The sequence below is a fragment of the Trichechus manatus genome, unplaced genomic scaffold, assembly GCF_000243295.1.
Source record: "Trichechus manatus latirostris isolate Lorelei unplaced genomic scaffold, TriManLat1.0 scaffold00027, whole genome shotgun sequence".
Lineage (NCBI taxonomy): Eukaryota > Metazoa > Chordata > Mammalia > Sirenia > Trichechidae > Trichechus > Trichechus manatus.
Genome location: NW_004443963.1, coordinates 16673978 through 16698160, shown reverse-complemented (window position 1 = coordinate 16698160; position 24183 = coordinate 16673978). Strand labels below are relative to the sequence as shown.

Sequence of the window (24183 nt, the reverse complement as noted above, 5' to 3'; positions counted from 1 at the left end):
CCTGCCTGGACAGCAGTGGCAGCAGCCTCTTGCCAGGTCCTCCCTCCCCTGCAGGCTCCCACCAGTGAGTTCCAGTGGAGGGAGGGGGACAATTTTGCCCTGCAGGACATTTGGCAATGCCTGGAGACACGTTTGGTTGTTACAACTAAGGGGAGTACTACGGCATGTTATAGGTCAAGGCCAGGGATGCAGCTAAACTACAGTGCACAGCCCAGCCCTGCACAACAGAGAATTACCTGGCCCGGTGTCAACAGTTGAGAAACCCTGTAATCACACACCTTCCTGGCCCTGGAGCCTCAGGCTACAGACCAGGACCTTAGCTCAGCATTTAAGGCCCTTCAGGCTACCCCACTCACCTGTTCCAGCTGCATGAGACCACCCAGACCTTGCTGAATCCCCCTCCCTTCAGGGCCTGCCTTCAGCCCTCCCTCAGGGAGGCTCCCCTTCCCCTGTAGCGTTAGTTTGCCCCTTCCTCTGCTCCCACAGGCCTGGGTGCACAGGCAACACGGCGCTGCCTGTTAAGGCACTGCCAGCCTGTCTCTAGCTCTGAGTCGGGTACTTCCTTATCAACCCTAACATTTGTGGAGCACTTACTGTGGACCCGACATGCTTCTAAGCCCACTTGCACCTCAAAACAACCTAATGAGCTAGGTACATAGAGGGAGTCCCTGGGGGGTGCAAACGATTAACATGCTTGGCTGCTAATTGAAAGGTTGGAGGTTTGAGTCCCTCCAGAAGTGCCTCAGAAGAAAGGCCTGGCAATCTATTTCTGAAAAATCAGCCACTGAAAACCCTACAGAGCACAGCTCTACTCTAACACACATGGGGTCACCGTGAGTCAGTCGACTCAGCGGCAACTGGTACTAGTACTGTCATGGAGCGGTAAAGTGACTTACTGCGAGGTCCCCCAGCTAGTTAGTGGCAGAGTCAGCACTCAGGCCTGAGCAGCTTGGCTCTGGAGCCCACACTTTGAACCACTGCACTCTCCTGCCTCCTGTGCCAGTAGGGAATGGGGCACGGCCGGCCGACTCCAGGGAGCCCCAGCTGCCGTCTCACTGTCCCACAGAAACGTCTGGCTCTCCCCAGGGATGAGCCAGAAGCACTTTACAGTTTACAGAGCACTTTCTTTCCCATTGCTCACTGGATTTAGTAATTTCTGTATAAATAAGTTTATGTGGCTCAAAAATCAAAACACAAAAACCTAGTAAAAGAAGCCAGTCACAAAAAACCACATCTTGTATGACTCTGTTTCTGTGAAATGCCCAGCACAGACAAATCCATAGACACAGAAAGTAGATTAGTAGTTGCCTGAGGGGAGCCCCCGTGGCACAGTAGTTAAGTTTTCAGCTGTCAACCCAAAGGTCAGAAGTTCGAATCCACCAGCTACTCCTTGGAAACCCTACTGGGCAGTTCCGCTCTGTCCTGTAAGGTTGCTGTGAGTCAGAGTCAGCTTGATGGCAGTTTGCTTTGGTTTAGGGCTGGGGGGTTAGGGAAAAAATGGGATGTGACTACTAATGGTAATGGGTGTTTTGAGGGTGATGAAAATGTTCTAAAATTGATTGTGGTGATAGTTGCACAACCTTATGAACACACTTAAAAAACTGAATTGTACACTTTAAATGGGTAAATTGTATGGTGTGTGAATTGTATCTTGATAAAGCTGTTTAGAAAAAACCTTGCCCTGTTCCAGTCCTGTATCCACCTACTCCTCCAGCTACTTACTGGTTTTCGTGTATCTGTTCAGTGTTTCTTTGTGTAGATACAAGCAAGCACGGGAACATAGGATTTCCCCACCTTTTTTTTTTTTTTTAAAAAAAAAAACAAAAAAAACCAGAAGTGAGAATAGAATACATCCTGGTCTGTACTTTGCTTTTTCACTTCCTGTATCTTGGAGATCTTTCCCCTTCTCTATAGAGAGCTTCCCCATTCTTTTTCCATTGTATTCTGTTTTATAGACAGACCATTATTTATTGAACGAATCCCCGAATGATGGACATTTGGGTTGTTTCCAAGCTTTTGCTCTTACAAACAGTGTTGTAGCCGATAACCATGTCCTGTCTTGCTCTGCCCCGTGTACAAATGGAGGGTCAACTCCAGAAAGAAAACTGTGGGTCAGAGAGGTGGTGCCAAATCGCCTTCCAGCAGGGATGATACCAGTTTACATTTCCACCACTTGGAACTGGTGCCCATTGCCCCACAGCCATGCCAGCAATGCATGTCATCACCTTTTGGGATTTTTGCCAATCTGGTAGGTGAAAAATGGTCTTTCAGTATAATTTTAATCTCCATTACTCCTACAAGGAGGTTGAGCATCTTTTCATATAAGTAACACATGGGGTCGCCATAAATGTCGGAATCGGCAGCAATGGGTTTGATTTTATTTTTTAAGCCATTTATATTAACTATTTCTTTCGCTATGACGGGTCTCTTCAAGCCCTTTGCCGCATTTTCCTGTTGAGTCTTTGGTCTTTTTCCTACTGATTTATAGGAGCTTGTTGTATATTAGTGACACTACCTCTTTGCCTGTGGTAAGAATTGTAAGTATGTTTTTCTTATGATTTTGTTTCTGGAGTTATTGCCATATGGAAGGAAGTTGAGAAGGCAACGTTTTTTGTTCTGGATTTTCGGGCAGGGATAAAAAGCCTTTCAGACCTCAAGGTTATAAGTGAATTCTCCCTTTTCTTCTAACATTTCTCTGCAAGATAGAGTTCTGTCCCTTAACGTGGGTTGTGGGCCTTTTGTGGCCCCACCTCGTGCTTCCTGTGCCTTCAGGCTCACCCCACCTGTGCTTCTCTGACTAGCCCGTAATTTCTCACCTCCTTCCCTTTGCACTGCTGCTGTTCCCTGACCCCTCGCCCCATCTGGGTCAGGTGCCTGCTTTGCTCCCCAGCCCCATTGGCTCCCCTTGGACACTGTGCCGAGACCTCTGCCTCTTTCCAGCCTCCCCCAAGAGGCCTGGAGCTCCTCCGGGCAGACGCCGAGTTAGCCCAGGCTTGGTGCACGGCAGTCCTCAGAAAGGCTGCGTGGGGAGCCTGGGACGGCCCCAACGGGCCAAGGGTGACCCTGGCCCCTGCTCTTCCCCCGCGGGCAGGTGCCAACATTGCGTCTGGTGAGGAAGTGGCCATCAAGCTCGAGTGCGTGAAAACGAAGCACCCCCAGCTGCACATTGAGAGCAAGTTCTACAAGATGATGCAGGGGGGAGGTGAGGGCCACGAGGGGCCTGGTGGGGCTGTGTGGGGTGGGGGCCAAGGGTTTGTGCGTGCATGTGTGTGTGTGCACGTGTAGAGGGCGGACAGGTGGTCTGCGGGGTGGACCGGGATGGCCCCTGATGGAGCCCCCTGCCTGGCCCGCAGTGGGGATCCCATCCATCAAGTGGTGTGGAGCCGAGGGCGACTACAACGTCATGGTCATGGAGCTGCTGGGGCCTAGCCTCGAGGACCTGTTCAACTTCTGCTCCCGCAAGTTCAGCCTCAAGACGGTGCTGCTCCTGGCCGACCAGATGGTGAGCCCCCACCCACTCCTGGGCAGCTAACCGCAGGCCACTTCTCTCCCAGCATCCACTTCCTCCTCGCCAGTGGGCATGGGATCCCCACCCTGCCTCCCACCTCCCGAGGACCCTAGAGGAGGAGGAGGTGATGACAGGGACATAGCAGGGGCCTAGTTCCTGTACCAGAGGTCCTTGACCACTGACAGTAGAATCCCAGGGGTGTATGTTTAAAATGCAGATCCCCAGGCCCACCTCCAGACCTGCTGAGTTGGGCTCCTGGGGGAGGGCCTGGGACTCTGCCCTCAGGTGATTTGCAAGCCTGTGATCACACAGGCCTGGTGTGTCCCAGTGTGGTGACACTAGGTGAGTGGCCAAGCTCCTGTGAGCCTCAGTGGGCTTGTGGGAGAGTTGCCCTGTTGTCAGGTTGGTGTGGGGGTATGATGCCGCACAGCGCCTGGACTAGAGCACATACCCCACAATGAGCACTTATGAGGTCCAAAGGCCCTTTTAAACGTAAGGGAGGAAATTAAAAAATACAAACCATAGGATTTTGACCTGGAGCGGCTCACACAGATCGTGTGCAGGACGGTAGGCTTGTGCCAGGGCTGGCTGCAGCCATTTTAGGCCAAACGTGTGTGGAGGAGGGTTGTCAGAGTCTCATGGCGTGGGGGACTCAGGGATTCCCAGTCGTTCAGGAGCCCCCAACCCCAGCTGTGCCGAAGCCTTGATGTACAGATGGGAGATGGAGCCTGAGGCCAAGAGAGGGGCAGGGACCTGCTGCAGGACAGGTCACGTGCATATGCTCATTTGAGTTTTTAAAATATTGTTTAAAGGAAAGAGAAGGGCACGGGTATCTGCCTGACTTTGGTGTCCTTTGGAAGCTAGGGGACAAGTGTCCTTTGTGCGCTTGAACCACTTGGCCCATCCCTGTCGCCTCTGCCCGAGTTTAGGTTTCTTTGGTGCTGCTGCCCTCCCCCGCAAATCTGGTTGCCCCTCTGACCCTGGCTCCCCCAGTCCTATGGGCATGCAGAGTCGGCCGGGCGAGGCTCTCACTGGGGCCCAGGTACCTTTCTAGTGTTGGGTTTATTTCTGGATCTTGCCATTAGCTTTCTGACCTTGCTGTCCTGCCCTCCCACGCACACATGCTCACACACAAACTTGGTGAACTCCTCCTTCAGAGTTGGTCTCTAATGTCACCTCCTCCAAGAAGCCTCCCCTGACCTTCCCCTTGAAGTTTTTTTATATAGTCATAGGCAGATCTTTCTTCCCAGCCTGGAGCAGGAACCCTGTGTGTGTTTTCCATCTCTGTGGCCCCAGCCCAGGGCCCGGCCTAGAGTGAAGACCCCTGTCAAACTCTCACTGAATGACTTGCTGCCCCTCTCCTCCCTAGATTAGCCGTATCGAGTACATCCACTCCAAGAACTTCATCCACCGAGATGTCAAGCCCGACAACTTCCTCATGGGGCTGGGGAAGAAGGGCAACCTGGTGTACATCATTGACTTTGGCCTGGCCAAAAAGTACCGGGACGCCCGCACGCACCAGCACATCCCCTACCGGGAAAACAAGAACCTGACCGGCACTGCCCGCTACGCCTCCATCAACACACACCTGGGCATTGGTGAGTGCATGTGTGCCAGGCACAGTGCTCCTGGGATCTGCCTGCCATGGCCTTGGCTTTCTAGAGTTCCCAGGCATTTTTCCAGGGAACCTCACTCCGAGAGAGTCCCCTCCCCAGCTGCCCGCAAGCCTAGACTTGTGTCACATCTCCCCTTCTTAAGAGGAGCTGCAGTGTGCCAGCTCCGTGGGCCCCCATGGGCCTGACCGCCTCCTTACAGCAGCCTTGGGAGGGGTGCAGGCGTGTCCTTCTTTGCACAGTGGGGAGCAGAGGCTCTGAGGGTTAACCTAGGTTGCTTAGGGTCATGCAGCTTAGCTAGTGCCAACGTGGGAATTGAGCCCAGGCCTGGCTGATGCCACGTTGGCCCAGTGAGGAGGCACCAGGGACGCCTGCTGCCTAGTTGTTGAGTAAATAGACACCTGAGCTGGAAAAACTGGGCCCAGTTGAATTGAAAGATCTGGAGCCTCAGGTCCCGTCTTGTGAAAGGGGATGACAGTGCCCGTTCACAACAGGGCTACAGTGAGCCAGCGTGTGATAAGGGGCCCAGTGAGGGCGTACTCTCCTTAGTTGAGGAGGATGTTCTGCAGGAGAGGGGCCTGGCCCCCACTGGCCAAGGACTTCACCCTGTCCCCGACTCTCTGCACAGAGCAAAGCCGCCGAGATGACCTGGAGAGCCTGGGCTATGTGCTCATGTACTTCAACCTGGGCTCACTGCCCTGGCAGGGCCTCAAAGCGGCCACCAAGCGCCAGAAGTACGAGCGGATCAGTGAGAAGAAGATGTCGACGCCCATCGAGGTCCTGTGCAAAGGCTACCCCTGTGAGTAGCCCCACCCCAGGTCCCGGGGGGTGGTGTCAGCCCTTTCCCAGGGGAAGATAAGGCCACACAAAGCCTTAGGCAGCTGCCACTGCCTCTGGCCCCAGCACATTAATCACAGGCTGTTGTTGCTGCTCAGTTAGCAGGCCTGGACCCTCCCCGGCCTGGCTGTCGTGTTCCAACTATTCGCCAACCCACTCTCCTGCTTGATCTCCCAAGGGCTCTCTCCTGCTTGCTTGCTTTCTTTCTACTTATTTTGAGAAAGAAGGGAAAGTTATTCTCCTGTTTCTTAGTTCGTGTTGAGAGGTCCTATGGGGTTTTGAACATTCTTGAGCTTATGACAGCTATTGATCTGCGATGTACATGATCCCCAGAATGTTTGGCAAGAGCAAATGAAGAGCTGTCAACTGGCTTTCTTTAGAGCCAGCTTACTGGAAGAGGGTCACTTGCTCATTGTTTACAGATCTTTCGTTGCTCTCATCACGTCTTCAGAGCCTTTGCTCACAGGTAGCTTAGGGTTTTATCACCATCGGAAGGACCATAGTTCTGTTCTGCCTTCATCTTGCCCCCTTTTAGATTGAAAGTATTTGTAGGGACAGTGTGTAGGTAGGACAACTGGCTGCTGGGGACCTTGGGAGCATGGGCCTCACAGTGGCCTCTCTGTCCCCTGCCAGCCGAGTTCTCAACATACCTCAACTTCTGCCGCTCCCTGCGGTTCGATGACAAGCCCGACTACTCCTACCTGCGCCAGCTTTTCCGCAACCTCTTCCACCGGCAGGGCTTCTCCTACGACTACGTCTTCGACTGGAACATGCTCAAATTCGTGAGTCACCTGGAGGCCAAGGCGGTCTTGGGGAACTGGATGGGGCAGGCCCTGACTCAGAAGGTCAGAGTGACCCAGTGGCGGGCGGGGCTCCCGAGTAATGGCAGCTATGAGCTGGACAGTGCAAGCGACCTCTCTGGGGTCCCAGGGCCCCCGTGGTACCCCCACTCCACCCTCATCAGTGCTGACAGCGGGCACCACCACGGGCAGCAAGGCCCGGGTGGGGCACCACCTCCCACCAGAACGAGGCGCGCCTGGCTCAGCTTCAAGTCCCTCCTAGGTGCCCTCGGTGGGGCCTGGATGGTGCTGGCGAGCCCGCCTGCCGCCTTGATTGTTGCCTATGCCGTTCTGCTCTTCCTGTTCTGCACCTCCCAGGCGGCGGCCCTCACCGTTGTCCCTCTGGCTAGCCTGGACCCATTCATGCTGGTTTCTTTCTTCTTGGTCATGGGACCCTGGGTCTTGCTAGGCGGCCATTCTGTCTCCCTCTTTTAAGGGTCCCAGGGTGGGTTGAGGGAAAGCATTCGTCAGCTGTGCCTGGAACTCCGGAAGCTGTGAAATCATATGTCTTGTTTCAAATCTCTTCTGGAAAAGGGGGCTTCCTCGAGCCAGGCTCAGCCCTGTGACAGAGAAGCCATTGCACCACCCCGTCCCCGCCCCTGTCCCTGCGCTGGGCCCACATACCCACCCGTGTATTGGTAAGGACCCTCCAAGGCCTGGCCTTTCCAAGACTTACACCTTGGCTGGGCGAGCGCAAAAGGCTAAGCATCCACTGTGCTGTCTCTGTCCCTTCCAGGTGCCCGGCCCTCCTGGGCACCCAGGGCCCTCCAGATAGGCCTGTGGAGGAGGTGGAAGAGGTGGAGGAGCTGCCCCCCCAAAACTACTGGCCTGTGGTCTGGACTCCGGGCCCCCATTTCTGATGTCACCAAGTGTCAGATGCCTAGGAGGTGTCCCATGGGATGGTGGTGGTGACCCCTGCACCTGAGAGGCGGTGTGCAGTGGAGTGGGCATGGCTGGTAGAGAAGCCCCTGCCACAGATCCTTGAGAATGAAGCAGGGCTTGAGGGCCTGGACAGCCTGGAGGAGGGATGGCGGCCACCGCCCTAGAGGGGCCTGGTGGGAGCGGGCATCAGGAGAAGTCTCCACAGCTAGACCCGGCCGGCAGCCTCTGTACTAAACCTGAACCCATTAAAGCCTCCCTGCTCCATCCTGGTGTGGCTTTCCTTTCATGGCGGTGCCCTTGGCCTGCTTGGCAGATGCTCAGGACCAAGGCTTGTTCTCCAGGACGCTGAGGTCGGCACAGCGGTCTCTTCTCTCTGGGTCTCAGACTGGGACCTGGTGCCGTTCCCTAAAGAGAAGGGCAAAGGTCAGGCAGAGAATGGGGCTCCCACAGTCTAAAGACCTCAAAGGGGGGCCTCTGTTGCCCTCTTGTCTGGGGGTGGGTGGAGCGTGGCCAAGGGCCCGGGCACAGCAGCTGTTCTTGCCATGGGGCACTGCTCTGGGCGTTTGGGCACTCACTCGTCCATATAAAGTCATCTTGAGCCTGGAGCTGGCTGGGCTTGCCCCTCTGGCTCAGTATAGCTCTAAGAATGGGCTTTGCATTCTCTAGACCTGTGCTGTCCAGTATTGTAGCCATGGGCTACCTGTGGCCAATTTGAAATGAATTAAAATTTAGTAAAATTGAAAATGAAGTTTCCTCAGTCACATTCACCACGTTTCAAGGCCTCAGGCTTCACGAGTGGCTAGTGGCTCCCATAGCCCAGGCAGACAGAAGCCTTCCCATCGTCAGAAAGTTCTAGGATACAGTGCTGCTCTAGCTGACTCCTTTACAGAGCCTCAAGTGAGACTGTGCGCTGACAAATCGTATTTTCTCCAGCCGGGCCGGGAACTGTCCACCCATTGCTGGTACTCTGACCCTCTTCCTGGGGTCCCTTTTGGGGCAGGCCCTCAAAGTCAGAAGCTGGGCTGAGCTGCCAACAGCCTTATTCTCCACGGTCCTCTACTGCCTTGCGGGCTGCTGGACCAAATAAAGTGTGCATCTCTGACCCCAGCAGCAGAGTGGCAAGCTCAACCCCAGCAGCCCCCTGGTGGAAGCTTCTGCAGAATACAAGGTGGGGACCTTCCACAACCTTCACACTGCGGCCAGGTACCTCCCATGCTACTCCACCTTGCAGAAAGTCTTCACCAGCATCTGCCAGTGGGCAGGGCTTCATGCTGGGCACTGTGAGCTACAGACCCCCCCGGGAAGGATCCCGTCCTCTGAGAGCTTCCCACCTAGGAGCGGCCACCCCATGTCGCTTGGCATAGGGGGCTAGGGAGTCTAGAGCCACTGTGTTCAAAGTCCAGCCAGCCGACCAGGAGGAAATTGGCACAGCCAAGGACAGAGGTCCACACAACACGGGGGGATGCTTGTGTGACTTTAATATTGGCCTTTTGTGTTTTTTTGCTGGCAAATAAAGGCCAAGAAGTCTCCCTGGTGTGTGTTTCTTGAGGCGTCACTGGGGATGGATAGAAACATGGAGAGCGGCCCACTGACTCCCGCCTCTGGGGGAGGTGTTGGCTGAGGCCTGCTGGATCACGAAGGACAGGGCCTCGGCCAGTGGTCCCAGGGCCATGCACCTCTGAGCAAATCAGTTAGCCTCACTGAGCCTCAGTTTCCCCAACTAAGAAATGGGATCGTACCTGCCTTGCACGTTTCCTGTGCCCCCTGCCCACAGGAGGTGTTTAGTAAACGAGCGTCACCACGATTTGCTGTGGTTCTGGCTGGGTCACACTCTGTCAACCTGTGATGGAGTGGGTGGGAGCCCAGGGTGAGGACCTGAGGGCAGGTGGAGCCCTAGCAGTCCCAGGCCTGCCTGGACAGGCTACTGGGCAAGAGGATTGGGGGAGAGAGGGTGGCCTGGACCGAGGCAGTCCATCCCTAGGGTGAGCTACCACGGCAGGTCTCTGAACAGTGTCCTCCAGGGGTGCAGGGAGCAGAACGGTGGAGGCCTGAGTTCAAATCCCATCTCTGTCCCCTGAGCTTTGTGGCCCCAGGCGAGTCACAAGGCCTCTCTGGGCCTCGCTTCCTCACTAGGATTCAGGGATCATTCTGATCTCAGAGCTGCTGAAAGGCAAGGGCACCCCCACTGGTCTCCCAAGGGGAGTAGGCCTTCTTGGCCCCCTGGGAGAGTGGACACAGGGTTGCAGGAGCCCTTGCCCTGTGGCCCATGAGCAGCCCCCAACTCAGCCTGCAGCTCTCTCCACAGATGCAGCCCCCCTCATGCCAGCCCCCCGCCCTTCCCTGTGGACGGCCCCAGGACCAACTAGGTAAAGCGCCAGGTGCCACTCTGTGCCACGCTCCTCTCTGGGACTTCCTTGTTTCCTCCTGCGCTGGGGCGGGAGTGCTGGAGGGCAGGCCCCTGGGGCTCAGGGCACCCTTACTCCAGCCTGTGCAGCCTCTCTTCTCCTCCACGGGGGCATCTAGTCCAGCTTCCCCTCCAGCTCCCCTGAGAGCTCCCACTCGAGGCAGGCAGAGTCTGTGGATCCCCGGGCCTCGTGGCTGTGGCCTCCTCAGCACCTGCCAGAGACATTGCTAGGAGCCGGGGTGGGGGAAGGACAGCTGTCTGGTGGAAGAGTTATTGGCTGGGCACCAGGAGATCTGGTTCAAGGCCTGGTCCTGCCTTCAGCTAGCTTTGTAGCTTGGAGCGGGTCCTCTCCTTTCTCTGGGCCTTACCTTGTCCATCTGTGGGGAGGGCCTCTGAACACCTGCCCTGCTTGGCTTAGAAGCTTGAGAAGCCAAGGCCTCTGCACAGGGGGCAGGGCAGGTCCCAACCCCAGGTTGGTGCCCTTGGCCATCCTGGGGCATTTGCCCTCCTGGCTCAGACTCCAGCCCCGTGAGACCAGGCCGACTGATCGCTCAGACCCCTGCCTTCTTCTCTCGGGAGGTTGTGTGGCTTTGTCTCTCTGGGCTGTGTGATCATAAATCATTTCCAGGCCTCATGGGTCTTGTTTTCCTGGTATGTGGGAGAGGTGGGACTGAGGGTCTCTGAGGTCCCTCTTCCTTAAGATGCCCACTCGCCCCCTGCCCTGCTCTGCCCTGCTCGAGTGCTGAGTCGCCGGCCTGCTGGCCTCGGAGGGCTGATGCGTGTCTCCTCTTGGCTCCCACAGGGCGCAGCCCGGAACCCCGAGGACATGGACCGGGAGCGGCGAGAACACGAGCGCGAGGAGCGGATGGGGCAGCTGCGGGGGTCCGCAACCCGGGCCCTGCCCCCTGGCCCCCCCACAGGGGCCACTGCCAACCGGCTCCGCAGTGCTGCCGAGCCCGTGGCTTCCACCCCTGCCTCCCGCATCCAGCAAGCTGGTGAGCAGGGCCCCAGGCGGTGGGCGGGCCGGTGGTGGGTGGGCAGGGCAGCCAGAGCCCCAGGCGGGGCCTCCTGCATGTGCCCACACTGAGGGTGGTCTCCCTCCTGCAGGCAATACTTCTCCCAGAGCCATCTCACGGGTCGACAGGGAGAGGAAGGTGAGCATGAGGCTGCACCGGGGCGCACCCGCCAACGTCTCATCCTCCGACCTCACTGGGCGGCAAGAGGTCTCCCGGATTTCAGCCTCACAGGTGAGCTGCCTGCACCCCAGCCCTCTGGACCTCCCCGCTGAGCCAGAGACACCCAGTCGCATCAGGCCTCTTGGTTCTGCTCTTCCGTTATCCCTGCTTCTTCAGTAAACTCAGAGCCAGTCCTTCTTGTCCAGCAGGGGTTTGGTCGCATGTCATTCTCTGAGGTTTAATCACCCCCGTTGAGCAGAGTCAGACACTGAGGCTCTGAGAAGTAACTTGCCCCAGAAGGAGTACAGCTGGCATTCTGGCCCTTGCTGCTAGGGGCAGCCTGGGGGGGTTCCGGGGGCTCAGAGGAGATGTGGTCCTTGTCATCAGGTAGCCCCACTTGGGGGCCATGTTGGAATAGGAAAGTCGGGAGGGGGTTCATGGTTGCCAGGGCAGGTGTCTGGCAGAGGTAGAGGGAGACCTGCCCTTGTCCCTCTGTTACAGTGGAGGACCCTCAACAGGACAGGCCACGAGCTGGTAGTCTGGCAGCCGTGGGAGTGGATCTGCCAAGGCCACTGACTTGTGTGTGGCCTGGAGTGGTCACGTGCCCTCTGTGGTCCGTTTTCTCATTATCTTCAAAATGGGGACACCCTGGGGTCGTGGAGATCCCACAAACCTTCCATTGGCTCAGGGGCTTAGTGGGCTCCACAGTGGGGAGAGACAAGCCAAATTTCCATCGCCAGCAGCTGAGGGACTTAACTTGATGCCTATCCCTCTCCCACTTCTGTGTCCCCTCCCCGAAGACAAGCGTGCCATTTGACCACCTCGGGAAGTGAGAAGGAGCCACCACCTGACCAGTGTTTGCTTAGGTGAGTGGATGTCTGCTGCAGATGCAGCCCAGCCCAGCCTCTGGCCAGGTCTAGAAACACCCATGGCCCCAGGAGGAAACCAGTATGCGTGTGAGGGGGGTGGGGGTGGCAGATGGGACTACGCATCCCCAAAACCAAACAGCGTCAGGAGAGTTTAAAACCACTGACCATGCTTAACTCAGGGCTGAGGCCACCTCAGCCCAGGCCTGGGCCACACAGGTTAATTTCTGTTGGAAAACTGGCTTCCTGCACTTGGGCCAGTCCTGCATCCCCTTTACCTTAACCTATGCTGGAAAATTGATTTTTAGAAGAGATGGGGCTGTGGGTCCACTCCTGGCCTCCTGGGCCTTAGCCCAGTCTCCCAGCTTCCAGCCTCTGGGCTATCAAACAGGTTAATCCTGCAAAGCACTCAGAGCAGGGCTCTATGCCTGTGGGTTTACCCGGTCAAAGAAGGCCCTTGGTGGTCCCTGCAAACCCAGGGGAGCCTCTGTGGCCAGCATGAGCCAGTTGGGACCTAGGTGGGCTGCATGAGGCCTTGAGTCACTGAACAGCAACACCCAACTCATGCCTGGCCTCGGGGTAGGGTAGACCACCTCAAGAAGAAAGATCCAAGCTCCCTGGGGAGCATGCACATTGGCAGGTCATGGTTTACATTTCAGGGACTCATCCTCATACCAGGGCCTTCTGAGTATGATTTGCTCTGTAGAAATTTGTTTCCCAAGCAAAGCTGAGGCGTAAAACGGGGCTAACCTTCATCAGCTCTCGGGCCCAGGCCCCAGCCAGTCCATGGCACAGTGGGGCGGGGTGTGGTAGGAGTCGCTCCTCTGTGAGAGGGCAGGAAGGGAGTTTGTGCCCTTCACGTGAAGGTGGGGCCCCTACTGTGGGCTGGGCCTTGAGCCCTCAGAATAAGTGACAGGAGCTGAAGGGGGGCTGGTGGGTGGGTAGGTGGCCAGAGGCCAACTTGCACCTAATCTCTCTTCTCTCTTCCTCTTTCTAGTGTCTTCACTGTATTTTCTTCTAAAAAACAAACAAACAAAAAGATGGGGGAAAAAAAAACCACTCAAAAGAACAAAAAGAAAAAACCCAGCACAAAATTGACGATGGATTTTGTTTGATTGATTTTTTTTTTCCTTTTGCCAATGGCAAGAAGATGGGACGCCCTCCCCATGAAGATTTTTGTCCTCTGCATTCCCCGCTGCCCCAACCTTCAGGCTGCCAAATGCTTTTCCGATGCCAGGCTACACATGCCAGATGCCAAGGCCCTACCTGACCACCCATCCCAGCCACCACGTGGGCTCCAGCTGGGCAGGGTTTTAGTATTGGAGATGCAGCTGATCATCCTGTGCCATCAGGAGGGGCCCGAGGAGCAGGCACAGGGGAGGGTTCTGGCTCGTGGAAGGCAGCAGGCTTTGTGCCACTGGGTGTTCCTGAGCCCCGGAACTGCAGGACACACACAGCCCACTCCCTCCAAGACGATAGTGGCCAGCTTTCTGTGTTGGGCTTTTTCCAGTGTCCTTCTGAGCATTTGGGTCCCTCCTTTGCTTCTCCATGAAGACCTCGCGGAGCGGGTGGAGAGGTGGGGGCTGAGAGTCCTTGTGCGTATGTGTGTATGTCTGTGACCTGTATTTCCCTGGACATCAGGTGCTTCAGCCCCACCTGCCAGGCCGCTTTTCTGTTCTCCTCCCCCTGACAAGGACATGGGGGTGGGCAGTGACTTCCAGGTTCCTCAAGAAAGGGACACAGAGGGTCCTTAACCACCCGCACCCCCCAGAGTGTTGTCAGCCTGTGGCAGCCCCTCCTGCCCATTTCTGGGCTTAGGGCAGAGTCGGTGGAGACCACTTCCACAAAGCATCCAGCTCTTGGGTTATAAAATCATTCCCAGGTCCTGACAGTCACCTGGAGTCCCCCCTCTCCCTGGCTTCCACCTCTCTGAGGAGGAGCCTGGGGTCAGGCTGGGTGTAGGTTTTTCCATCCTTCCTAGTTCACACCTGTTTTTTGTTTTTATTTTTGTTTGTTTTCTCCGTGTGTGTATTTCCTAATTTATTTACCTCTGTTTCCCCTTGTTTTCTTTTCTGTTTTTTTTTTTTTTTTAATTAAAGAGCAAAGCTTTTTATTACTTTGTAATTTAAAAAACTGAAAAAAAAAAATACTGAAGAACTTTGGGGGGAATTTTGTACTTTTTTCCTGTGTAAATATTGGACTTTTTTGAGCTTTATTGTGGTTGTTAATTTGAAGTAATAAAGTAGAAAAGGATAAAGTGATGTGGGCAGCCCTTTGTCTACCTCTTTGCTCTCGAGGCTTCTCCCCAGCAGACCTGGACAGCAGGCCTCACCCAGGCCGCCGTGGCCACTGAGGAACAGGACCTCCTCGCCTCAGAGATGACAATGCTGGGACCCTGACCAGTGGTCAGTATGTCCTGGGGGCTGTTCTAAAACCAGTGTGTTGAAAACTCAAGTGTACAGATGTGCCTCGTGAGGATCTCTGTAAAGGGCAGACGCTTATTCAGAAGGGCTGGGAGAGACCTTGGATCCTGCGTGCCCAGGAAGCCCCAGGCGAGGCTGGTAGCTCAGGACCACACTTGAGAAGCAAAGTTCTAAATGCTTCACAAATGATGTCAGCTGCCATCATTTGGGTCCCTAGCTCATGGCGGCCCTATGCACAATGGAACCAAATGCTGCCCAGTTGCGGATTGGACTGTTGTGATCCATAGGGTTTTCACTGGCTGATTTTCCATAGTAGATCGCCAGCCCTCTCTTCCTGGTCTGTCTGAGTCTGGAAGCTCTGCCGAAACCTGTTCAGCATCATAGCAACACGCAATCCTCCACTGACAGATGGGGGTCATGGCTGAACTTGAGGGGCATTGGCCAGAAATTGAACCTGAGTCTCCTGCATGGAAGGCAATAATTCTATCACTGGACCACCACTGCCCTCTCACAAACATTGCCTCATTTAAATCTATTCACACAAGAATTCTATCTGTGAGGCAGTTTCCATTACTATCCCTTCCTTCAGATATTAACTGATATTCTGGCAAGCAGTCCAGAGAGGAGAAATGATGACCAACACCACACAGCTCTGGTGGCAGAGCCAGGATTTGAACCCAGTCCTGTCCCAGAGCACTGGAGTCTCAAAGAGCTGGTTCCTGACCTGTCCAGGCCATGGGTGACCCTGGGCACGTTCCTTCAGCAGAGCCTACTAAAGGGCAGCCTTGCCTACCTTTGTCTCACTGGCTTGTAAAAGAATTTGTCTTAATCAGTCTGCATTGATCCAACGGTGTACTTTCCTACTTGTCATTAACCCAAGACCCAAAAGCCATTCTTGCCACAATCTCAAGCCAGACAAGAGCAAAGCCACCTGAACAATTGTTCAGCCCGGGAAGCGGGTGGGGGGCTCTGGGAGATTTCCCTTGTGCATTTTGAAGTTTCAAACGGAGTTGATTCTGACTAATAGTGACCCCATGTGTGCCAGAGTAGAACTGTGCTCCATAGGGTTTTCAGTGGTCGTGATCCTTCAGAAGTGGATCATCAGGCCCTTCTTCCAAAGCCAAGTGCTTATCCATCTGTGCCACCCAGGGACTTATTTTGAGGTTAGATCCATGTAACTAAGGCTTCTTCCAGTGCTGGCATTTGAAAACCCAGTGACCCCACATCCTGGATGCTCCAAAGCCTGTCTTTATCATCAGCCTGGTAGAGGGTCACTGTTGACTCTCCATTTGTGAGATTTGGGCAAAGGCGGGTCCTGGAGCTGTCCCTCATTTTTGGTCTGGGGGGGTGGGGGCATGGCCTCTGTATGTGAGTGAAAAGCCCAGAAAATAGGGGTGGGAGGGGCCTTGAAAATAGGAGGAGCCCAGTCAGGGTGAGACCTGCCTCAGGCAAGATGAGAAGGGGAAGCAGCTGGTCACCCAGTGAAAAGCCCTTTCATCCAGGCACACAGCTGAGTGGAGATGCCCAGGGAAGTGTAACCAAGAGTCCCCAGCCTCTTGCTGCCTCCCCTCAGGGCCTTTTGGGAGGGGCCAGACCTCTGACATGGAACAGTAAGTGTAAAGTTACAAACTATGGACCCTGAGGGAAAAGTATAAGGAACGAATCTTTTTTCCTTTTTGCTTGTCTATCTTATAGCGAACATGTTAGTTCCTAATCACATTAATATGCTTACTTATTTGCTGTATCCTACAATATCCATAGGTTTTAAAATTATAATTTTAATATTACTGCTAAGTATAAACCTACTGAGTTAAAAAATATTTTACAGCTCTTTGCTCTTTTTATCCTTCGAATATATCCCACTAAGGATGTGTAGTAACTTGAAATTATTTCAAGAAGTAATTTGAAATAATTATTTTTCTTGTGTGGCTATTTTAGCCATTTTAATAATGAGTTAATGCTTTTTTCCCTCTTTTTGGTTTAATTTTATTGAGGAGGGGATATATAAACTATTTACTTGTTCAAAAGTCAAGCTATATAAAATGCTATAATCAGAGAAGTCTCACTCCTCGCCCTGCCCCTGCTGCCATTTTCACTGGTTTCTGGTTTATCCTTCTTGTGTTTGTTAGTCATAGTCCCTGGGTGATGCAAAAGGTTAACTCAACTGACTTCTAACAAAAGGTTGGAGGTTCTGAGTGCCTCAGAAGAAAGGCCTGGCGGTCTACTTCTGAAAAATCAGCCATTAAAAACCCTATGGAGCATGAGTCTCTTCTGCCACACATGGGGTCACCATGAGTCAGAGTCAACTCAACAGCAATCTTTTTTTAACTGGTTTCTTAATCCTTGCAACTGGACCAATAAGCAGCTTCCTGATAAATGGAGAAAAGATTGAAGTTATCAAGGATTTCATTTTACTTGGATCCACAATCAACGCCCATGAAAGTAGCAGGTCAAGAAATCAAATGACATATTGCATTGGGTAAATCTGCTGCAAGAGACCTCTTTGAAGTGTTAAAAAGCAACGATGTCAATTTGAGGACTAAGGTGCACCTGACCTAAGCCATGGTATTTTCGATTGCCTCATATTCATTCAGAAGCTGGACAATGAATAAGGGAAGACCGAAGAAGATGCCTTTGAATTGTGGTGTTGGTGAAGGATATCGAATATACCATGGACCACCAGAAGAATGAACAAATCTGTCTTGGAAGAAGTACAGTCAGAATGCTCCTTAAAAGTGAGGATGGTGAGACTCCATCTCACTGTCCTTGCGACCCTATGCTCTGTGGGTCTAGAGGTCTTAGTTCCAAAGGGAGGAATGCTCCCACCAGGAGACACAACACTGATTACACTGAACCGGAAGTTAAGAATGCCACCTGGCCACTTTGGGCTCCTCATTCTGCTGGATCAACAGGCAAAGAAGGGAGTTACTGTATTGCCTGGTATGATTGATCCTGATTACCAAGAAGAAATTGGATTGATACTACATAATGGAGATAAAGAAGAGTATCTCTGGAATTCAGGGGATCCCTTAGGATGTCGCTTAGTACTATCGTGCCCTGTGATTAAAGTCAATGGAAACCTACAGCAACCCAATTCCGACATGACTACTAATGATTGAGACCCTTCAGGAATGAAGATTGGGGTCACCCCACCAAGCAAAGAGCCACGAACAGCTGAGGTGCTTGCTGAGAGCAAAGGGAATACTGAATGGGTGGTGGAAGAGGGTAGTTTTAAATACTAGCTACAACCACGTGACCAGTTGCAGAAACAAGGACTGTAATTGTTACAATTATTTATTCTTGGAATTGTTACGAGTATTTTTACAAGTATTTATTCTTGTCTCGGAAGAAGTAGAGCCAGAATGCTCATTAGAAGCAAGGATGGCAAGACTTCCTCTCACATACTTTGGGCATGTTATCCGGAGGGATTAGTCCCTAGAGAAGGACATCATGCTTGGTAAAATAAGGGTCAGTGAAACAGAGGAAGACCCTCAATGAGATGGATTGACACAGTGGCTGCAGCAGTGGGCTCAAACGTAGCAAAGATTGTGAGCATGGTGCAGGAATGGGCAGTGTTTCATTCTGTTGTACACAGGGTCCCTATGAGTTGGAATCAACTCGATAGCATCTAACAACAACAACATTTATTCTTTGTGTGCATCAAATATTTTTGTCTTCTTCACTTATAAAATATAAGATGTAAACAGGTCTAGTGTGTTTTCTGTTGTATGTGTGGTAGTTGTATCATGTTAGGCACAAGTATGACTTTATAATTGTTTTTATGTACAGACTGTGTATGATTTAGGGAGATACGTACAGGTGCCAAATTGACAAGGGGTGGACTGTGATGGTTAAGCTGTGTGTCAACTTGGCTGGGCCCTGATTCTCAGCGGTTTGGCAGTTTTGATGTAGTTTGGTAGTTATGTAATGATGTAATCACCTCCATGATGAGATCTACTATAAGCAGCCAATCAGTTGAAAGGGAGTTTGCTTGGGGGCATGGCCTGCATCCAATATTTGTGGACTTTCTGGCAAAGCTCACTGGCTTTTGTTTGTTCTGGATCCTCATCTGACCCCCAGTTCTTGGGATTTGAGCTAGCAGCTTACCTGCCAATCTTGGGTTCACCAGCCCTTGCAACTGCATGAGTCAGGAGAAGCCTCCAGCCTGACCCACAGACTTTGGACTTTCCAGCCTCTTCAACTGCATGAGCCATTTCCTTGATATAATCTTTCTGTCTCTGTCTACGTATATACATATATACATATACACTTCACTGGTTTTACTTCTTTAGAGAATCCAACCTAAGACACTTTGGGCATGTTATCAGAAAGGACCAGTCCCTAGAGAAGGACAGAAGGACATCATGCTTGGTAAAGCAAGACCCTCAATGAGATGGACTGACATAGTGGCTGCAACAATGGGCTCAAACATAGCAATGATTGTGAGGATGACACAGGACTGGTCAGCATTTCATTCTGTTGTACATAGGGTTGCTATGAGTCAGCACCGACTCAATGGCATGTAACAACAACAATCTGTATGGAAGGGGTTAGTGTCTGACAGCCTCTGAGGAAGTGACATTTAAGCTGAGGCCAGGGGGATGATCAGGATGCATCAACCATGTAAGTAGTTTATTTTTAGTAAGTACACCAAACAGTCATCAGGAAATCTTGCCCAGGCTGGAGGGAGCAAACGTGCCACCTGGTGAATCATTTTTATTCATGCAACAAACGTTGACGTGCTCGTGCAGGGTGCCAGAGTGCAGCGGGTGCAGCGGGTGCAGAGGAAGCACAGAGTTTGGGGTCCAGACGGCTGGCTCAGCCCCTTGGACATGTCTGGGTCTTGATTTCCTCCTCTGCAAAGTAGGGGTGCTGACATCTGCTTCAGAGCATTGTCCGAATTAAAAAAGACCTCAGCTAAACATGCGGGTTGAGTTTATTGAGGGCTCGCCCATGCCAGGCCCTGTGCCCAACATTTTGCTCACAGCAATCCTATAAGGTTGTTGTGTTAATGATCCTCAATTTGTAGATGAGGACACTGAGGCACAGAGATGTCCACAGGGCTCACAGCCCATGCTCTTAACCCATGCTCTTAGCCCAAGTCAGAATCACACCTGGGGAACATGCCAGAAACATGCTCCAATTTTATTAATACCTCTTTCTTCATGGTCTATTTCAGAAACAGACAAGCAAAGTTATAACTCAGAATACTGAGCCCCCCACTTCCTCTTTCCCAGAGTCTACAACACAGGTGCCCACAAATCATTCAAAGATTCCAAGCTCCAACCACATGCCTCCCAGTCCTTGGACTCTTTGCCTCACGCTCAGGCCATACTTCTCTGCCTACGCGTGGGTTGGTGAGGGAGAAGGGGTTTGGTGCTTGGACAAGTGTTGCCATGGTGACATGGAGCTATCTTCCCCTCCTCCTCCTTTCTTGAGCCTCTTCCCTGCCTCCTCGTCTCCCCTCCTCACCTTGAAGGCACCACCAACAGCATCTCTCTGTTCTCCCAGTTGTCGCACATGAGGCCGCATACCATGACGTCAAGACTCAGGAAGCTGCACATCCTGGGCTTGGCATCACCGAGCCGCCCTGAGCAGGAGGGCAGGAGCACGGCCCCTTTAAGGAGGCCCCTGTGGGGATCCCCATGATGTCTCCTTGCAGACAGAAACCTGGGTTCCTCCAGGCCCCTTGGAAAATGGCATCTTGGGTAATTATGCCTCTCAAGGCCTTTCATCCCAGCACCTTCAAAGCACCTGTGATTAAGGTGTTGCCCTTTTGAAGTCATCCCATCCCAGCTTACTCAGGGCAGGCAGGAGGCCTAATGAGTCAGCTCTGGGATACCTAGGCCTGGCCTCCTCCCCCCTTCTCCTCCTCTCATTAAAGCCTCTCTGAGAAAACTCTGGACCCCCATCCTAGCTCCCTGCAGGCCTTGACCCACAGATGAACCCTGCTATGCCCGATGGAAAGGTTCCAGGATAGTTGGCCACAACCTGGGTTTATATAAAGAATTATAAAAGGGGCATGTTTCTGATGATTCCACGGAAACTTGGAGTAAATGCTTCTCTGTGACCTGTTTTTGTTTCTTTGTTTGGGCTAGGTAAAGTTTGAAGTGGGACTCAACTCCCGTTATGGATTGAACTGTGTCCCCCAAAATGTATGTTGTAAATCCTAACCCCTATACTTGTGCAAAGGATTCCTAGTGGCACAACGGTTAAGTGTTCAGCTGCTAACCGAAAGTCTGGTGCTTTGAACTCACCCAGCAGCTCATCAGCCTAGGAAACCCTATGGGGCAGTTCTTCGCCATCCTATAGGGTTGCTATGAGTCAGAATCAACTTATGATGGCGATGGATTTGATTGTTTTTCTTTGAATTGTGCTTTAAGTAAAAGTTTATAGCTCAAGTTAGTTTCTCATACAAAAATTTATACACACATTGTTATGTGACCCTAGTTGCTATCCCTATAGTGTGACAGCACACTCCTCCTTTCCACTCTTGATCTCCAATGTCCATTCAGCCAGCTTCTATCCCTTTCTGCCTTCTCATCTCACCTCCATACAGGAGCTGCCCATTTAGTCTCCTGCATCTACTTGAATTAAGAAGCACACTCTTCACAAGTATCATTTTATGTCTTATAGTACAGTCTAATCTTTGTCTGAAGGGTTAGCTTCAGGAATGGTTTTAGTTCTGGGTTAACAGAGAGTCCAGGGGCCATGTCTTCTGGGGTTCCTCCAGTCTCAGACCATTAAATCTGGTCTTTTTACTAGAATTTGAGTTTTGCACCCCACTTTTCTCCTGCTCCATCAGAGACTCTCTGTTGTGTTCCCTGTCAGGGCAGTCATTGGTGGTAGTCGGGCACCATCTAGTTCTTCTGGTCTCAGGCTGATGTAGTCTCTGGTTTATGTGGCCCTTTCTGTTTCTTGGGCTAATATTTTCCTTGTGTCTGTGGTGTTCTTCATTTTCCTTTGCTCCAGGTGGGTTGGGACCAATTGATGCATCTTAGATGGATGCTCGCTAACTTTTAAGACCCCAGACGTCGCTCAACAAAGTAGGATGCAGAACATTTTCTTAATAAACTTTGTTATGCCAGTTGACCTAGATGATCCCTGAAACCATGGTCCCCAGAACCCACCTCTTCTACTCTGTCCCTTGAAGTGTTTGGTTGTGTTTCGGAAACTTCTTAGCTTTTGATTTAGTCCCCTTGTGCTGACTTCCCCTGTATTGTGTGCTGTCCTTCCCTTCACCTAAGATAATTCTTGTCTACGATCTAGTTAGTGAATTCCCCTCTCTCTCCCTCCCCACCCTTGTAACCATCAAACAATGTTTTCTTCTATGTTTAAACCTTTTCTTGAGTTCTTGTAACAGTGGTCTCATACAATATTTGTCCTTTTGCGACTGACTAATTTCACTCAGCACAATGCCTTCCAGATTCATCCATGTTGTGAGATGTTTCGAGGATTCATCATTGTCTTTTATCTTTCCATAGTATTCTATTGTGTGTATATACCATAATTTGTTTATCCATTTCTCTGTTGATGGGCACTAGGTTGTTTCCATCTTTTTGCTATTGTGAACAGTGCTGCAATGAACATAGGTGTGCATATATCTATTCCTGTGATGGCTCTTATTTCTCTAGGATATATTCCAAGGAGTAGGATTGCTCAATCATATGGTACTTCTATTTCTAGCTTTTTAAGGAAGCACCAAATCAATTTCCAAAGTGGTTGTACCATTTTACATTCCCATCAACAGTGTATAAGTGTTCCAGTCTCTCCACAACCTCTCCAGCATTTATTATTTTGTGTTTGTTGGATTAATGCTAGCCTTGTTGGGATGAGATGGTATCTCATTGTAGTTTTGATTTGCATTTCTCTAATGGCTAATGATCCTGACCATTTCCTCACGTATCTGTTAGCCACCTGAATGTTTTCTTTGGTGAAGTGCCTGCTCATATCCTTTGCCCATTCTTTAATTGGGTTATTTGTCTTTTTGTTGTTGACGTTTTGCAGTATCTTGTAGATTTTAGAGATTAGACCCTGATCGGATATATTGTAGTCAAAATTTTTTTCCCAGTCTGTAGGTTGTCTTTTTACTCTTTTGGTAGTCTTTTGATGAGCATAAATGTTTGATTTTTAGGAGCTTCCAGTTATCTAGTTTCTTTTCTGGTGTTTGTGCATTGTTAGCTATGTTTTGTATTCTGTTTATGCCATGTACTAGGGCTCCTAGCTTTGTCCCTATTTTTTCTTCCATGATCTTTATCGTTTTTGATTTTATATTTAAGTCTTTGATCCATTTTGAGTTGTTTTTGTGCATGGTGTGAGGTATGGGCCTTGTTTCATTTTTTTGCAGATGGATATCCAGTTACGCCAGCACCATTTGTTAAAGAGACAGTCTTTTCCACATTTAACAAACTTTGGGCCTTTGTCTAATATCATGCTCATAGGTGGATGAATTTACATCTGGATTCTCAATTCTGTTCCATTGGTGTATGTATCTGTTGTTGTACCAGTACCAGGCTGTTTTGACTACCGTGGGGGTATAATAGGTTCTAAAATCAGGTAGTGTGAGGCCTCCTGCTTTGTTCTTCCTCAGTAATGCTTTACTTATCTGAGGTCTCTTCCCTTCCCATATGAAGTTGGTGATTTGTTTCTCTATCTCATTAAAAAATGTCATTGGAAATTGGATCAGGATTGCATTGTATCTGTATATTGGTTTGGGTAGAACTGACATTTTCACAATGTTGAGTCCTCCTATCCATGAACAAGGTATCTTTTTCCACTTAATGCAGATCTCTTTTGGTTTCTTGCAGTAGTGTCTTGTAGTTTTCATTGTATAGGTCTTTTACATATCTAGTTAGATATATTCCTAAGTATTGTATCTTCTTGGGGGCTATTGTAAATGGTATTGATTTGGTGATTTCCTCTTGGAAGTTCTCTTTGTTGGTGTAGAGGAATCCAACTGATTTTTTGTATGTTTATTTTGTATGCTGATACTTTGTTGAAATCTTCTATTAGTTCCAGTAGTTTTCTTGTGGATTCTTTGGGGTTTTCTATGTATAAGATCATATTATTTGCAAATAGGGATACTTTTACTTCTTCCCTACCAATTTGGATGCCCTTTATTTCTTTTTCTAGCATAATTGCTCTGGCTAGGACCTCCAGCACAATGTTGAATAGGAGTGGTGATAAAGGTCATCCTTGTCCAGTTCCCATTCTCAAGGGGAATGCTTTCCAAGTCTCTCCAATTAGGATGATGTTGACTGTTGGCTTTGTATAAATGCCCTTTATTATGTTGAGAAATTTTCCTTGTATTCCTATTTTGCCGAGAGTTTTTATCATGAATGGGTGTTGGACTTTGTCAAATGCCTTTTCTGCATCAATTGATATGATCGTGTGGTTCTTGTCTTTTGTTTTATTTATGTGATGGATTACATTGTTTTTCTTTTTCTTTAATTGTAGTTTAGATGAAGTTTACATTTCAACTTAGTCTCCCATACAAAAATTTATACATACATTGTTATGTGACCCTAATTGATCTCTCCATACTGTGACAGCACACTCCTCCTTTCCACCCCTGATTCCCCATGTCCATTCAACCAGCTCCTAACCCTCTCTGCCTTCCCATCTCACCTCGAGACA

The 24183-nt window shown here is 50.9% G+C and overlaps 1 protein-coding gene across 3 annotated transcripts in view; it reads left to right on the top strand.

The window, feature by feature from the left end:
• CSNK1E (casein kinase 1 epsilon) overlaps nucleotides 1-13141 on the top strand; it is a 20105-nt gene extending 6964 nt beyond the window's left edge. For 2 of the 3 annotated variants that reach the window (XM_023729048.1, XM_023729049.1), the window contains 5 exons: nucleotides 3092-3202; nucleotides 3354-3502; nucleotides 4878-5106; nucleotides 5750-5920; nucleotides 6592-7391. In XM_023729048.1, coding sequence (XP_023584816.1) covers nucleotides 3092-3202; nucleotides 3354-3502; nucleotides 4878-5106; nucleotides 5750-5920; nucleotides 6592-7232 — 1301 coding nt within the window. In that variant the 3' untranslated portion in view covers nucleotides 7233-7391. Of the gene's footprint in view, nucleotides 1-3091; nucleotides 3203-3353; nucleotides 3503-4877; nucleotides 5107-5749; nucleotides 5921-6591; nucleotides 7392-10885; nucleotides 11079-11190; nucleotides 11331-12058; nucleotides 12125-13121 lie in introns of those variants that run through there. The other variant, XM_004373853.2, reaches the window with a different exon arrangement.
• Nucleotides 13142-24183: the final 11042 nt, after the last annotated feature.